Below are 13,593 nucleotides of genomic sequence, written 5' to 3'. Positions count from 1 at the left end.
AACTTTTCATCCTTCCCTCATAGCTGTCTCTTTCCAGCCCTTACAGGCCTGCAGGTACATCTACTGCATCCTTTCTCCCTTGGAACACCTCTCCCTGTGGAGGTCAGGGCCAGACTGCCTGCTCCCATTCAGGAGCTGAGCTTCTATCCCTCTGGGCACCATTCTTCTGGTCCTATGGCTCCTTCACCATACACAAGTGTTTCCCCTTAGCCTAAATAAGCCTCATGCTCCTGCTGTCCTGCTGTTACCCGGCAGCTCAGTCTTTTCCTCTGAAAGTGACAAGGGCAGAGGCTCCTGTTACAAGCCCCCTACTCCTTGTCAGGTGTTTCCCAGCCAGTGCACCAAATGTGATAGAACCAGCCTCAAGGGTGGCCATAATGACCCCTGCTGGCCTATCTACCTATCTCCCTCTACCTGCAGGTGGGACAGTGAGGAAGTTACCCTGAAGAGCTGAGGAAGACAGGTTGCTTGGTCACTAGAGGGTGGTACAGCCGCTCTCAGGGCAGGCTGCACGTGCAGTGCATGGCCTCCCACCCTCCAGTGTGGGGGCTCCACAGGCAGTGAGCAATCCTTTACCCTCGTGCTGCACGGGCAGTGCTAGTGATATGTCCTCCTGGGCCCTCCTATACTGTGCAGTATGCTACTCCCACATGGTCTGCATGCAGCCCATGGACTGCCAGTTGGACTGCCCTGTCTATCACCTTGTCTACTCTGACTCTGTGATGAGTCCAAGACCACTCTCAAGGAATGTGCCCTGCTCGTTCAGAGCAGGATAGCTGGTGTAGAGTGTCCCTGAGACTGCATCCTGCTTCCGTTCCCAGATTCTCTGGCCTGGATGCACCGCTTGGCACATACTCAAGGTTGCTCTAAATTAGTTATACTGCATAATTTCTTGGGTTTTGGCCTGCAATGAACAGGAGTGAACAGGTGGGCTTTGCTTCTCCCTGGCTTATCACACAGGCATGGCTTATCACACAGGCATGGCTTGAGTTCCTCGATGGGAGATTTCCATAACTTCTGCTTTACTATGGCATGCACAAAATAGTAAATAGCAGTACTGATTAAAGGGTTGGCAAGAAAGTGTAGTCATCTCAAATATCTCAGCCAATCAATGTACACTACCTAACTTGGGCAGAAAGGTAGCAGATTCACGTCTAGGCTTCAGGCTATGTTACCAATGTGCTCACAAGATTTGATGAGCCATCTGGAATTCACTTTTTGTGGTTTTAATGTTTTAATTATTAAAGTGCCCTGGGTAAAACCAACTCTTTTTGTTCAATATTTCCTCTCTGCTAATTATACCTTATGCTAGTTCAATGTTTCATCTATCCAAAAATTTGGAATTTCAAGTACATAGGTAAATGAAGAAAAATGTAGCCCACAAAAGCTTGTGATATACATACATAATACATACATGTGTGTGTGTGTGTTATCTTTTGGAGTTCCACAGCTAGTTAAATGGCCCTGTGTGCTATATTGGGCATGTAGGGCCTGGTGGAAAAAGGGCAGAGTGCAATCCTTTTGCACTGAGGCAGGCAGGGGTGGTATGGTCTGATCCTGGCATGCTAGGCCAGGTGGAAAATGGTGTGGGACTGATCAGGGTGGATGGGGACCAATCCAGAATGTGCAGGACCAGGGCAGGCTGTGCAGGGCCTGATCCTGGTGAGATGGCATTGGGCCCAGTCCTGATGCCTGGGTCCTGATCTGACCTGTGGACCAGCCCTGTGCTATTCATCCAGGCCACGAAACCAAAAGTACTGTTTTTGTATTCTGTACTCATTACTGCCACCACTGTTCTGTAAGGTGGAAATCTACCCTGCCTTCTAGCTTGATTTTAGCTTTTGTGGGTCAGATCCTGAAACAGTTATTTTGGCTTTAGTAGCCTTTTACCCATGACTAGTAGGCCTATGTGAATAGGGAATTATTCAATTCAGATTCAGATTTGGCTGATTTACAGGACAGTGATTTGATTCAATGATTTGAATCACTGTCCCCATTCAATTCGGCCAGGGAGAGGCAGGCACAGCTGGGCGGCTGCAGGTTCTCCTGTGACTTCTCCAGCTGTGCCTGCATCTCCCCAGTTGGGGGAACTGCAGAAGAAGCTCCCATGGCTGTCCTGCATTCCCTGCCCGGCCCAGCCTCCCGGCACTTAAAAAATAAATAAATAAATAAAAAGCCCTGTACTCACTGGCTGCAGTAGTGGCAATTGGGGCATCTGAGGGCTCATGGCAGAGCCCTTCTGTGCAGCGCGTGGCAGCAGGGAGTGCCTCCCCAGCTTGGCACCTGCGTGGCAGCTGTCGCATCATGCGGGTGCAGCAGAGCTTGGCAGGGCGCCACACCCTATCTGGGAGCTGGGGTGTATCTACCTGTCAGCTGGAGCGTGGCACTGCTCAGCCCCAGCAGCCCCAGCTCCCAGACAGTGTGTGGTGCCCTGCTAAGCCACGCTGCACCGCACCATGGGGTAGCTGCCATGCAGGTGCCAGGCGGAGGGGGGGGGTGATCCCCGCTGCCCCCCCACTGCCCCATGCTGTGTTGGGAGGGTGGTGGGAAGGCTTTGCCACAAGCGCCCATAGCCCCCAATCCGTGGGTCCGGCATCCAGTGAGTGTGGGTGGGGCTTTTTTTTTTTTTTTTAAACTGCCGGGAGACTGGGGTCAGTTGGGGGATGGGGCCGGCCATGGCAGCCATGGGGGCTTCTCCCATGCCTCCCTCTGCCTGGGGAGAGGCAAGCACAGCTGGAGGAGCTGCGGGAGAACCTGCAGCTGCCTCGGCTGTACCTGTCTCTCCCTGGCCAATCCGAATCTCTGAATCTCTCTGAATCGATTCAGAGCCTTCAGATTCGATTCGGACCTTTTAATGGGTCTCCTGGTTTGATCCTGATTTGGAGATTTGGCCATCGAATAGGGCCAAATCTCCTCCAAATCGAATCGGCGACCGAAACTTTGAACAGCCCTAATGACTAGATCCACTGATTATTGATAGTATTCCACATGAGTAAGGCTTTCAGAATCTGGCCCTGTGCTTCTCTGTTACACTGTAAATAATTCTTAGAGAATCACCTCAGCTCTTTACATCTTATCCATATTTCCTTTCTTCAAAAGCAGAAAAAGACACTATTGTCTCAACAGTGGTTCAGGAGGAGATGGGCAGGTGGGCCAGGAGCAAGAATAATTTATGTCATGATTCTGCAATATGTATGAAATATAACTCAATATTGAGTTAAATACTGCCCAAAAGATCAGGAAAATATCTAAGAGGGTCTTTGCTTTTTCTAGGTACACCCTAGTAAACAGTATTTTGCAGTAGGAGAAAAAGGAAGGAAACCAAACATCATCATCTATGAATATCCTTCATTAAGGCCCTATAGAATATTGCGAGGTATGTTAACTAGGACTGCTTCTCCAATATTATGTGGTCAGGGCAGTGTGTATAGACTCCAGCAAGTGGAGTAATGTCACATTTTTAGGTTTAAAAAATATTTTTAGGTACTTGAAATGAGGGTAAAGTCAGTTGTCCATGATTGTCTTTGCATTTTGGGGTAGATGAACATTTTCAAACAGCAGCAATAGCCAATTAGTGACTATTAGCTGCTGAAACAGTAATAATAATGACAGCAAGAGTGGAGATCTCATTGAGCTGCCTGTCCTACCATTCTCTTTTTCTTTCTTTTTGTGGGGTCTGTCCTTCCAGGTGGGACAGAGGAAGCCTACACATTTGCTGATTTCAACCATTCTGGCACCTTACTAGCCAGTGTTGGTAGCAGCCCTGACTACATGTTGACAGTTTGGGACTGGAAACAGGAAAAGATTGTGTTGAGGTCCAAAGCTTTTTCACAGGATGTTTATAAGGTCACATTCTCTCTTGAAAACGAAGAGCAACTAACTACTTCTGGAACAGGACACATCAAGTAGGTTTGCTTAATGTGCTGAGTATGAAGTGCCAAGAAAGTCATGAATCCTACAAGATGACTGATTAGTAATGATAACAATAATTGCTAACAGGTGAAGACCTATGGAGAATGCTGTTCCATTTAGGAATAATAATGGCAATGATTAAAAGCTGTTAAGACCATACAGATAGTCAGGTTGCTCAAATAGCTTACCTTTTGGTGCCTTTGCTTTTTCCAAAAGAGGTGATAGAAGAATTTTTACTGTTGACCATCCAAAGTGCATTTGGAGTGGTTCTTGGCCAGCCTGTCAAATAAAAATGGAGTATAAACTTCAACTTTTTTTGAGGCAGGGAACAAGACCCTATCCTTGTTCTGTGCCTGAACACTGCCCAACACAATAAGGCCCTGGGATGCTACTGCAGTACAAATTACTTATAAAATGACAGCAGTGATTATTTTGAAGTCCTTTTGAATTTATAGAAGAATCAGATTTATATCCCTAGATCTCATTTTACTTCCAAGTTGGATCTAAAGCAAGAAAAGAGCTTGTTTTCCATATCCAGATCAGATATGTCCAAAACCTTTGAAGGGTTTATTGATTGATTTCATATAAGATTTCCTCCACTTTGAGTTAAAGCATTTTGGGAACACTTTGAAAAAGAGCCATCAGATCTATACTTGAGCCTTAGCATAATTCAGTGTCGAACCCTGAACCCCAACCATAGTTAGCATAAATGTGGATTAACTATGACCTAACTATAACTATTTCTAATTGCAGTAAGAGAGGTCAGTTTGTCTACAATTCATTCTTCCTAAGATACTTCTGTATCTGGTGAACATTTCCTAATGTTTAAAAGTAGCTATGGACCTATAGGACCAACCTGTATGCTCATGTAAATTTATGCAACCCTACCACTGTCCTTGGAGTTATGCAAAAAGTGTTTAACTGTGTATATATTAAGGATATAAACATATGAGCATCTTACATTGAAGCTCAACTAGAGAATAGTAGGCTTTTCCAGGTAAATGTGGAAAATACAGCAAGACTGGATGTATAAATTGGTTTATGATCTATTTTAAGTACTAATTTGGTTACCCCATCCTTCCCTGCCCAAGGCTTTTCACATAGGTTATTTCTGGGAGTTGGAGGGGAACAGTCTGTGGGAGCTAAGTACTTCTGTAAGAGTGAATGTGGATATAATAAAGTGTTCTCTCATTTAAAAAAAGCAAATGCAAAACCTCATATTTAAAAATAAGTAAGCTAACAAACTGTTCACATATTGGAGATATCTGTTGGACATATCCCCATACGGTTACCTTCGAGACTGAGAGATACTAAAGATTTTGTTTAAAAAAAACACCCTGTAACCCAGAGGGCTCTGTTTCCTATGCCCAGGTTCTGGAAGATGGCCCACACCTTCACTGGCCTTAAGCTACAAGGGGCATTGGGCAGATTTGGTAAGACAGCAGTGACTGACATCATAGGGTATGTGGAACTACCTGATGGGAAGGTGAGTCAGTAAGAGGTGAACTTGTGTACTACTGCTCCCTTGCAGGGGCTGCTCCAGAGTCCAATTAAACCAATGGGAGTCTTACCACTGACTCCAAAGTGATGTGTGTCCTGACAGTCTAATCCAGTCTCACATTCAGCCCCCATAAACCAGTGTAGATCTTAAATTAAAATAAGATGGCTTACTTTGTACCCATTTAAAAATATCAATTATTATCATGATTCCTGGACAAAAGAGACTTGTTAGCTAAGGCTGCTGTGCTGAATGTTGTAAACATTAGAACAAAAAAAAAAATACTTAGGCTGTTAAACAAAAAGAAACCCCAAACCCTTAACCATCCCAATGGTCCTATAAGAGTTAAATCCCCTCACCATTTATGCATTCCCTAACAAATGCTTATGTCTCAACAAGTGTAGCAGCTCCTGTTTTTCCAAAAAGAACCTCTGGTATTAGTCTGCCATGAATGTATGTATATGGATAGCTTATAAGATTTCTGTATTTCTCTTCCCTTGCATTGAAGGTGATCTCTGGGTCAGAGTGGGGCAACTTACTCCTTTGGGAAGGGGGCCTCATCAAAGTAGAGCTCTGTCGAACTGGACGTAGACCGTGTCACAGTGGCCCGGTTAATCAGCTGGTTCTGGATGAGGGTGAACTGGTCACAGCTGGAGGAGATGGATATGTCAGGGTGAGCCTTTTTGTAGTAGTCTGGATACAAATTGGTATATAGGGGCTTGCAAATGATCATATAAGACAATAATTTTTAGCCTATCTTAGCTAGTTTATGGAGGGAGACTGAGGATCATTCAATATCAATTTCTAGCATAATCTGGATAAAAACTGGAGTCTTTCTATAGTGTTGGCATTTGGATCAGACAGTATTAAAAGACTTCTAACCTATGCTTTAATGTCTCAGTATAAATTTTAATGATGATTCTAACAAGTTTCTTTCTTGACCAGTCTCTAATATGATTTTTCTTATTTGTAACTTGGATTTACGTATGTCATTTTCAAGCTGTATTAGTGTGTTAGCTAAGATTTTAAAGGACAGTGGTGTTTGAATGCAATTTTCTGATAATTTTGACACTCATTTAGATCAGTTAGATTTGTGTAACTAACCAGCAGCTATGCAACTTTTTTATCTCAGAGAGATTTATTTCAATCAATTAATAAATCGCTGTCTATTTTAAAATAATGGAACACTCTCAATTTAAAATATAATCCACTAGAAATGAGCTAAAAATCATTTCAGGTTCTATGCCTGCCTCTCCTTCCACCTGCTAGTATTTGGGAGTTTTACACATTTTCCTTTTCTTTTAGGAAAGCATTCTCCTTTATTGTTGAAAGACCCCCCAAAATGGGAAGTTGAATGAGTATTCAGTGAAAGAATGAGTATACACAAAGCTCAGTTTAATACTGAAACAACAAGGAATAAAACAATGTTATTTCTCATATAATCTTTCAGTTGTAGAACATCTAAGTGTCGTTTATATCAGTGCATTTCAGACAAGACTTTTTTTCCCCCCTTAAAAAGCTTTGATATTATCCCATTTAGTAAATTTTAGCTGGGTGAAAAGGTGGTGGACTAACATCTCTTGAAACTGAAATCTGCTTGTTACGTCTGGAGCAGGCAGTGGCAGCGCAAGCTTTTCCAATCTTTCTTTTACATTGCTTCCATCAATGCACTATCTGGAGGAAGCAGATACTTTGTTTCCCATCGTTTTCAGGTGATGAATAGTGCCAGTTCATAGATTCATAGATGTCAGGGTCAGAAGGGACCTCAGTAGGTCATCGAGTCCGACCCCCTACCCTGGGCAGGAAAGAGCGCAGGGTTCAGATGACCTCAGCCAGGTGGTTGTCCAGTCTCCTCTTGAAGGCCCCCAAGGTAGGGGAGAGCATCACCTCTCTTGGAAGCCCATTCCAGATTCTGGCAACCCTTACTGTGAAGAAGTTCTTTCTAATGTCCAACCTAAATCTGCTCTCCGTCAATTTGTGGCCATTGTTCCCAGTTACTCCAGGGGAAGCCCTAGTAAATAGAGTGTCTCCTATTCCCTGCTGCCCTCCCCCATGAATTTATAGGCAGCCACAAGATAACCTCTCATCCTTCTCTTGCGAAGGCTGAAGAGATCTCGGTCCCTCAGCCTCTCCTCATAGGGCCTTGCCTGCAGGCCTCTGACCATACATGTGGCCCTCCTCTGGACCCTCTCAAGATTCTTCACGTCCCTCTTGAAGTGCTCCCTCAAAATAGTACTCCAACTGTGGCCTGACCAGTGCTGCATAGAGAGGAAGCATCACCTCCCTGGAACTGTTTGTCATCTATAGTAGGCCCCCACTACCAAGTCCCCCCCACCCCCTCGTATCCTAACCCACAGTACCTTGGTTTGGCCCTCCTCTGATCTCATCTTGATTATAGAGGATGTATATTGTGTCTTAACATAGAGCGCAACCCCTGCACCTCTTTTTTCCCCAACCTATCTCATCCGTACAACCTGTAACTCTCAATGCCTACTGCCCAATCATGAGTAGGGTCCCACCAGGTTTCAGTTAGTCCAACCAGGTCAAAGTTGTTGCTTGCAAGCAAAAGTGCAAGTTCCTCCTGCTTGTTCCCCATGCTCATAGCATTAGTGTAGAGACATTTAAGCCCCCCAACAGGTGCCCTTGGTACCCCGCTCTCCTGATATCTATCAGGCCCCTTAGTGCTTACCTTAGTGCTTATCTGGGCTGATCCAATGCATTGCTCATGGCTCACTCATCCTAGGTTTTCCTTATCCTCTGCTTCCCCATCCCCCAGTGAACCTAGTTTAAAGCCCTTCGGAGATCAGCCAACCTGTAGGAGGACAGATTCTTACTTTTAGAAGAGAGATGAAGACCATCTCGTCCCAGGATACCTCTTCCATGGAAGTGTGGATCGTGGTTGTAGAAGCCAAAACCCGCATGATGGCACCAGCTCTGGAGCTGAAGTTGTGATTGGCAGGTTGGCAATTTGGGGGCTATGATAATTATCCTTTTGAAAGTCGAATGAGGTCATTTTACATAGGCTACCAATGTTTGCTGCTTTTTGTCACAGATCCAGATTTCATTCAGACTAGCCATGTGGAGGGAAATGGTTCTATATTATACGTATGGAGCTGCCACTGTTTTATTGTTTGCTATATGTCCGTTGTATCTGTTAACGTGAGTTATGTTGACATCTGGACTGATGAAAGCTCTGCTAGTATTTTTCCTTTTAATTTCATGAAGGTATGGGACTTTGAAACGATAGACACAGCCGATTCTGTAGATGACACCGGGCTACTAGAGATGGAGCATATGAATGAACTTCTGGTTGGCAAGAATGTCAACCTGAGCTTCATGATGAAAATCCATGACCATGGACAACCTGTTTGGTATGCCCAGGTAACACATAATTTGCATTTGTGTCTGCTTAACAGAGCAATATATAACAAGAAAGGTGATGATGCAGTATGAGAGGAAATCTACTGTGAAGTAATCTGTTGTTTTTCTGTAGAATTACTATTGTTTCCTCCTAGAGTAGTAAAACATTGGGGCCTATTTTCTGACTTTGAGAACCAAAAGGAGAAAGTGGAAGTAGAATACTCAAGCTCTATTACCCTGAGCACCTCATCTAATTGACACAATTGGATTCTCTGAAATCCAAATTCTCTTTCACACAGACCATTCAAAAGTTTTACTGACATTTGTAAAGAATGTTTGTAAGGAACTGGTTGAATTTTTATACTCAGTTTGAAAAGACATACAAGTTTTAAATGTTTCTGTTTCTTTAGGATTCCAATGGAGCGATCTGGAAGCTCGATCTGACTTTTTCAAATGTTGTAAGTTTTATTTTCCTCTTCTGCCCCCTGATTTATATACTTCCCTCCTAATAGCCTTCTATAATTACAATAGACGGCTCCACAGTCCTACTTTGAACAGTTGGGGATTTAGAATTGTGACCAGATCTTGTTATAACTTATTTTAACTGCTTCATCAATTACAGTTATTGACCAGGATTTTAAATATTGATGGAGAGGGTCATTTGACCAGAAAAATTAAAATAAAGATACTTAAGGCTTGCCCCAAAGCAGCTGAAAACTGCAGGAAGACTCTTGTTGATTTCAGTATTCTTTGAATAATGAAAACTGAAGAATTAAACTGCAAAGCTATTATGGCAAAAAGTGATGTATAATGTATATTATGAAGACAGAAGTATATAGAGAAACCTATCTCTCTCTTTGGACTGGGAAAAGACTTTTAGTGGCCTACCTGGTTGTTGGTTTAAAGTCATTTTCTCAACTCCTGGAAGAGTAGTTTTCGATTATGAAATTTTTTCCCCCGACATAGTGCTTCTTACTCTAATATGATTCTGTTTTATTTTTATGTAGATACTGCCAACATTTTAAGTACGGGTGCTTAATATGTCTGTAGAAATTTGCTCATGCCACCATTGTGAAACTGTATTCATAGGCATCCATTGAATGCACAGACCCCACGTATTATATGTGCACAATATGTGTCTGTAGAGACTGTAGAGTTCCTCTGAGGTGTCCATGTTTGAACACAAGGCTTATAATGCCTCACACAGCAGGACCTCTTTCCTTGTTTTATTCTGTAGACCCATGATCCAGAGTGCCTATTTACTTTTCATTCTGGGAAAATAGAAGCAATGGATGTGTCTCCTGTCACATACCTCATGGCCACAACTGCTCTTGACCGTAAGTACAGCTTTTTTCTCTCTTTCCCTCACTGCAACTATTACGTTTTAAGGGCAGAGCTGTAGCTCTGACCCATACTTGAGAATGACACTGTTTGAACTGGTGTGGATTTGGGGTGGACATGTCCCTTTACTTTGTAAAATTTAGTCATTTATTCCTGGGACAGTATCCTGAAAGATAGGATAGATCATTAATGAAATAAAGTGCCATGTGTATCAGATTTTGAGAACTGGGCTTTGATAAAAGAAATTCTCAAAGGGAAGCTTTACAAGCTTTTTTCATTAGGAGACAATGACTGAAAAGATTTCATATTCAAGGCTCTGTGGGACAATAATGAGTATACCAGCTTTTGTAATGCCCTATTAATACCTGTGCCTTTCCTAGCAGTTGCCTGTTATCAGCAAAGAGCTTGTACCTAGCTTTTGACACTTATGCCTCTTTTTTAAAACTTAAAATATATATATTTTAAATGTGTCTGTGCAAGCCTTTATACTTAGCATTAGCACTGGTTAGTGTGAGAGAAGAAATATTGGCCAGGATATTAGCATCACTTATTATGCTTTTCAGAAAGTGCTTTATGGCCTTTGACTTGTCCTTATCAGTTACTAAGAATGCATTTCTGTGCCTGAATGCTAAATTTCTACCAGCTGAGTCTAATTGGCATGTCATCAATGCTAATTGGCATAGAAGTCTTTGCATGTGAATAGATGTCTCTATTAACTCATTAATTCCAGCTAGAATGAGGCTGGATATTAAACAGATTAAAATGAGGAAGAATCCAGATAAGCATTTTCCTTAAAGCCATATTCAAGTCTGTTCACATCATATTTTCCTAGACTGACAGCATAGGACTTTCCCTTAGAACACATCTGGGTACAGACGGATGAAACAATTATGCCAGTATGGAATGACCTGGTATAAACTGTTACAATGCAGGTTCATCTACATGTGCAATAAATGTAAAGCAATCAACTCTGGAACAGTAAACTACTCCTGGGCTCATCATCTACATATCCCCTGGGACATTAGCAATTTGACCTGGGGCAGAGCAGCCCCACCCTGCCAGCGAGCGTGGGGTGGGGGCGGTCAGCCTTGAGCTCTGGGTAATGCCATTGGGCAACAGACGGGCTGGCTAGGGCATGAGGGTCCTGCAAATGCAGAGCCACATGTCTAGGTGGCAAGCAGGAGTCTGGCCCCTGGCTGGCTGGGCTGACCAAGTGCAATTTATGCCTGTAGTCAGCGCAGAGGTAGATTAAACTTTACTGGGGCCCTGGGCAAACACAAAATTGGAGGCCCTCTCCCCCGTGGGAGCTGGACTCCGGGGGAAGAGGGGCACCTTACCCTCCTGGTCCTGCTGTTGCTGCCAAGGGCAGGGTGGGCTTCTATGTCCCGTGGGGGAGGCTGGGTGGACTCGACTGGGTGGGGTGTGGGGAGGCACATGCCCACCTCTCCCCACTGCTTCCCACCCCACTTCCCTCACCGTGGCCAGAACAGAGCCCAATGGGGTAAGGGTGGATGTGGGCTGCCTGCTGTGGGCTAGGGACTCCAGTCTGCTGCTGTTGCCTTGGGGGCGCTCTCACTCCCTGTCATGCACATAGACCCACACATACGCATACACACCATAGTCTCATTCACTCCCTGCCTTGCACATGGACAAATACACAAACAGACACAAATACACTCTATCTCTCCCTACTATGAACACACACACTCCCTGCCATGCACATGGACACACATGCTCTACTATCACTCACTCTCTGCACATGGGCACAGACACAAACACACTTTACCTGCCATGAACACACACACTTTCCCCTCATGGGACCTCCTCCTGTCGCCCTCTCCCTCTCCAGTTGATCCCACTGAGGACACTTCTCCTCCCTGCTGTGCCATGTCCCCAGCCCTGAGGCTTCCTGGGGAGGCGGCGCGTGGGGGGCAGCAGGGAGCAAAGCCCCGGGCACAGGGGCACAGGGCATGGCAGCAGGGTGTGGGGTATGCATTGCAGTGAAGGACCCTTCAGCTCCTTTTCCAGTGTGGCCAACCATGTCTGCAGCCTGGCACCATAGCCCTGAAGCGCTGTCATGCAGCAGTGGCCACTGGCCTGGCTCTTGCTGTGGGTCAGCACCAAGCCACAGCCATGTTTGCATGGCCTTGTAGCCCACACCTCGCAGCACTCCCTTAAGTGTGCCTCCACGTTGCACTGGTTCAGCACCTCCCTGTAGGTGGCAGCAGCAGGCAGGCAAGAAGTTGCACACTTCAGCAAGCACTGCCAGCTGCTGCAGTTTCACCGTGGCCTGGCAGCTCCGTGTACATTGCTAACACTGGATGCACCGGGGGACCTGTGCTGGCTAGTTAGTTAGTTGTTAGTTGGTAGGGTCGGAAGGGACCTGAGCAGATCATCAAGTCCGACCCCCTGCCAGGGCAGGAAAGAGAACTGGGGTCAAACGACCCTGGCAAGGTGTTCATCCAGCCTCCTTTTAAAGACCTCCAGGGTAGGAGCCAGCACCACTTCTCTTGGAAGTTAGTTCCAGATCCTAGCCTCCCTGACTGTGAAGTAGCACCTCCTGATGTCTAGTCTGAATCTACCCTCTGCCAGCTTGTGACTGTTATTTCTTGTCACCCCTGGGAGTGCTTGGGGGAACAGAGACTCCCCCAATGCCTGCTGGTCCCCTCTGACCATTTTGTAAACAGCCACTATATCCCCCTCAGCCTTCTCTTGTGGAGGCTGAACAGGTTCAGGTCCCTTAGCTTCTCCTCACAGGGCCTGCCCTGCTGCCCCCTGATCATGCGGGTGGCCCTCCTTTGCACCCTCTCCATGTTGTCCACATCCCTCCTGAAGTGCAGCGCCCAGAATTGGACACAGTACTGCAACTGCGGCCTTCACCAGTGCCGCATAGAGGGGGAGGATCACCTCCTTGGACCTGCTTGCGATGCATCTGTGGATGCATAACAAGGTACTGTTGGCCTTCCTGACCGCGTCCCCACACTGTCAGCCCATGTTCATTTTGGCATCAATAATGACTCCAAGATCCTTTTCTGCCTCTGCACTGTTCCCCATCCTGTAGGTATGGGGTTCTTCCTCCCCAGGTGCAGTACCCTGCAGTTGTCAGTGTTGAAACCCATCCTGTTCTCATCCGCCCGCCCCTGTAACCTGTCCAGGTCCGATTGCAGCCTATTCCTCCCTTCTAGCATGCCCACTTCTCCCCACATCTTAGTGTCATCTGCAAATTTGAACAGGGTGCTTTTTACCCCCTTGTCCAAGTCGCTGATGAAGATGTTGAACAGTGCAGGTACGAGGACCGAGCCCTGGGGGACCCCACTACTCGCATCCCTCCAGGTCGTAAATGACCTGTCCACCACCACTCTCTGGGTGCGCCCCTCCAGCCAGTTAGCGACCCATCTGACTGTGTAGGTATCGACACCACAGTCCCCTAGTTTTTTAATGAGAATGGGGTGAGAGACAGTGTCGAAGGCCTTCCTCAAGTC

At 45.5% G+C, this 13,593-nt stretch overlaps 1 protein-coding gene across 2 annotated transcripts in view; it reads left to right on the top strand.

Annotated features, from left to right (window-relative positions):
- CFAP44 (cilia and flagella associated protein 44) overlaps positions 1-13,593 on the top strand; it is a 67,223-nt gene that overhangs the window by 17,884 nt on the left and 35,746 nt on the right. For both annotated transcript variants that reach the window (XM_019476161.2, XM_019476159.2), the window contains exons 6-12: positions 3,274-3,376; positions 3,689-3,905; positions 5,284-5,398; positions 5,919-6,083; positions 8,636-8,791; positions 9,181-9,228; positions 10,008-10,107. In XM_019476161.2, the coding sequence (XP_019331706.1) occupies positions 3,274-3,376; positions 3,689-3,905; positions 5,284-5,398; positions 5,919-6,083; positions 8,636-8,791; positions 9,181-9,228; positions 10,008-10,107 (904 nt within the window). The remainder of the gene's footprint in view (positions 1-3,273; positions 3,377-3,688; positions 3,906-5,283; positions 5,399-5,918; positions 6,084-8,635; positions 8,792-9,180; positions 9,229-10,007; positions 10,108-13,593) is intronic.

This window comes from Alligator mississippiensis, chromosome 1 (assembly GCF_030867095.1).
Source record: "Alligator mississippiensis isolate rAllMis1 chromosome 1, rAllMis1, whole genome shotgun sequence".
Classification (NCBI taxonomy): domain Eukaryota; kingdom Metazoa; phylum Chordata; order Crocodylia; family Alligatoridae; genus Alligator; species Alligator mississippiensis.
The sequence above is the reverse complement of the archived record's forward strand: the minus strand, read 5'-3'. Positions and strand labels throughout refer to the sequence as shown.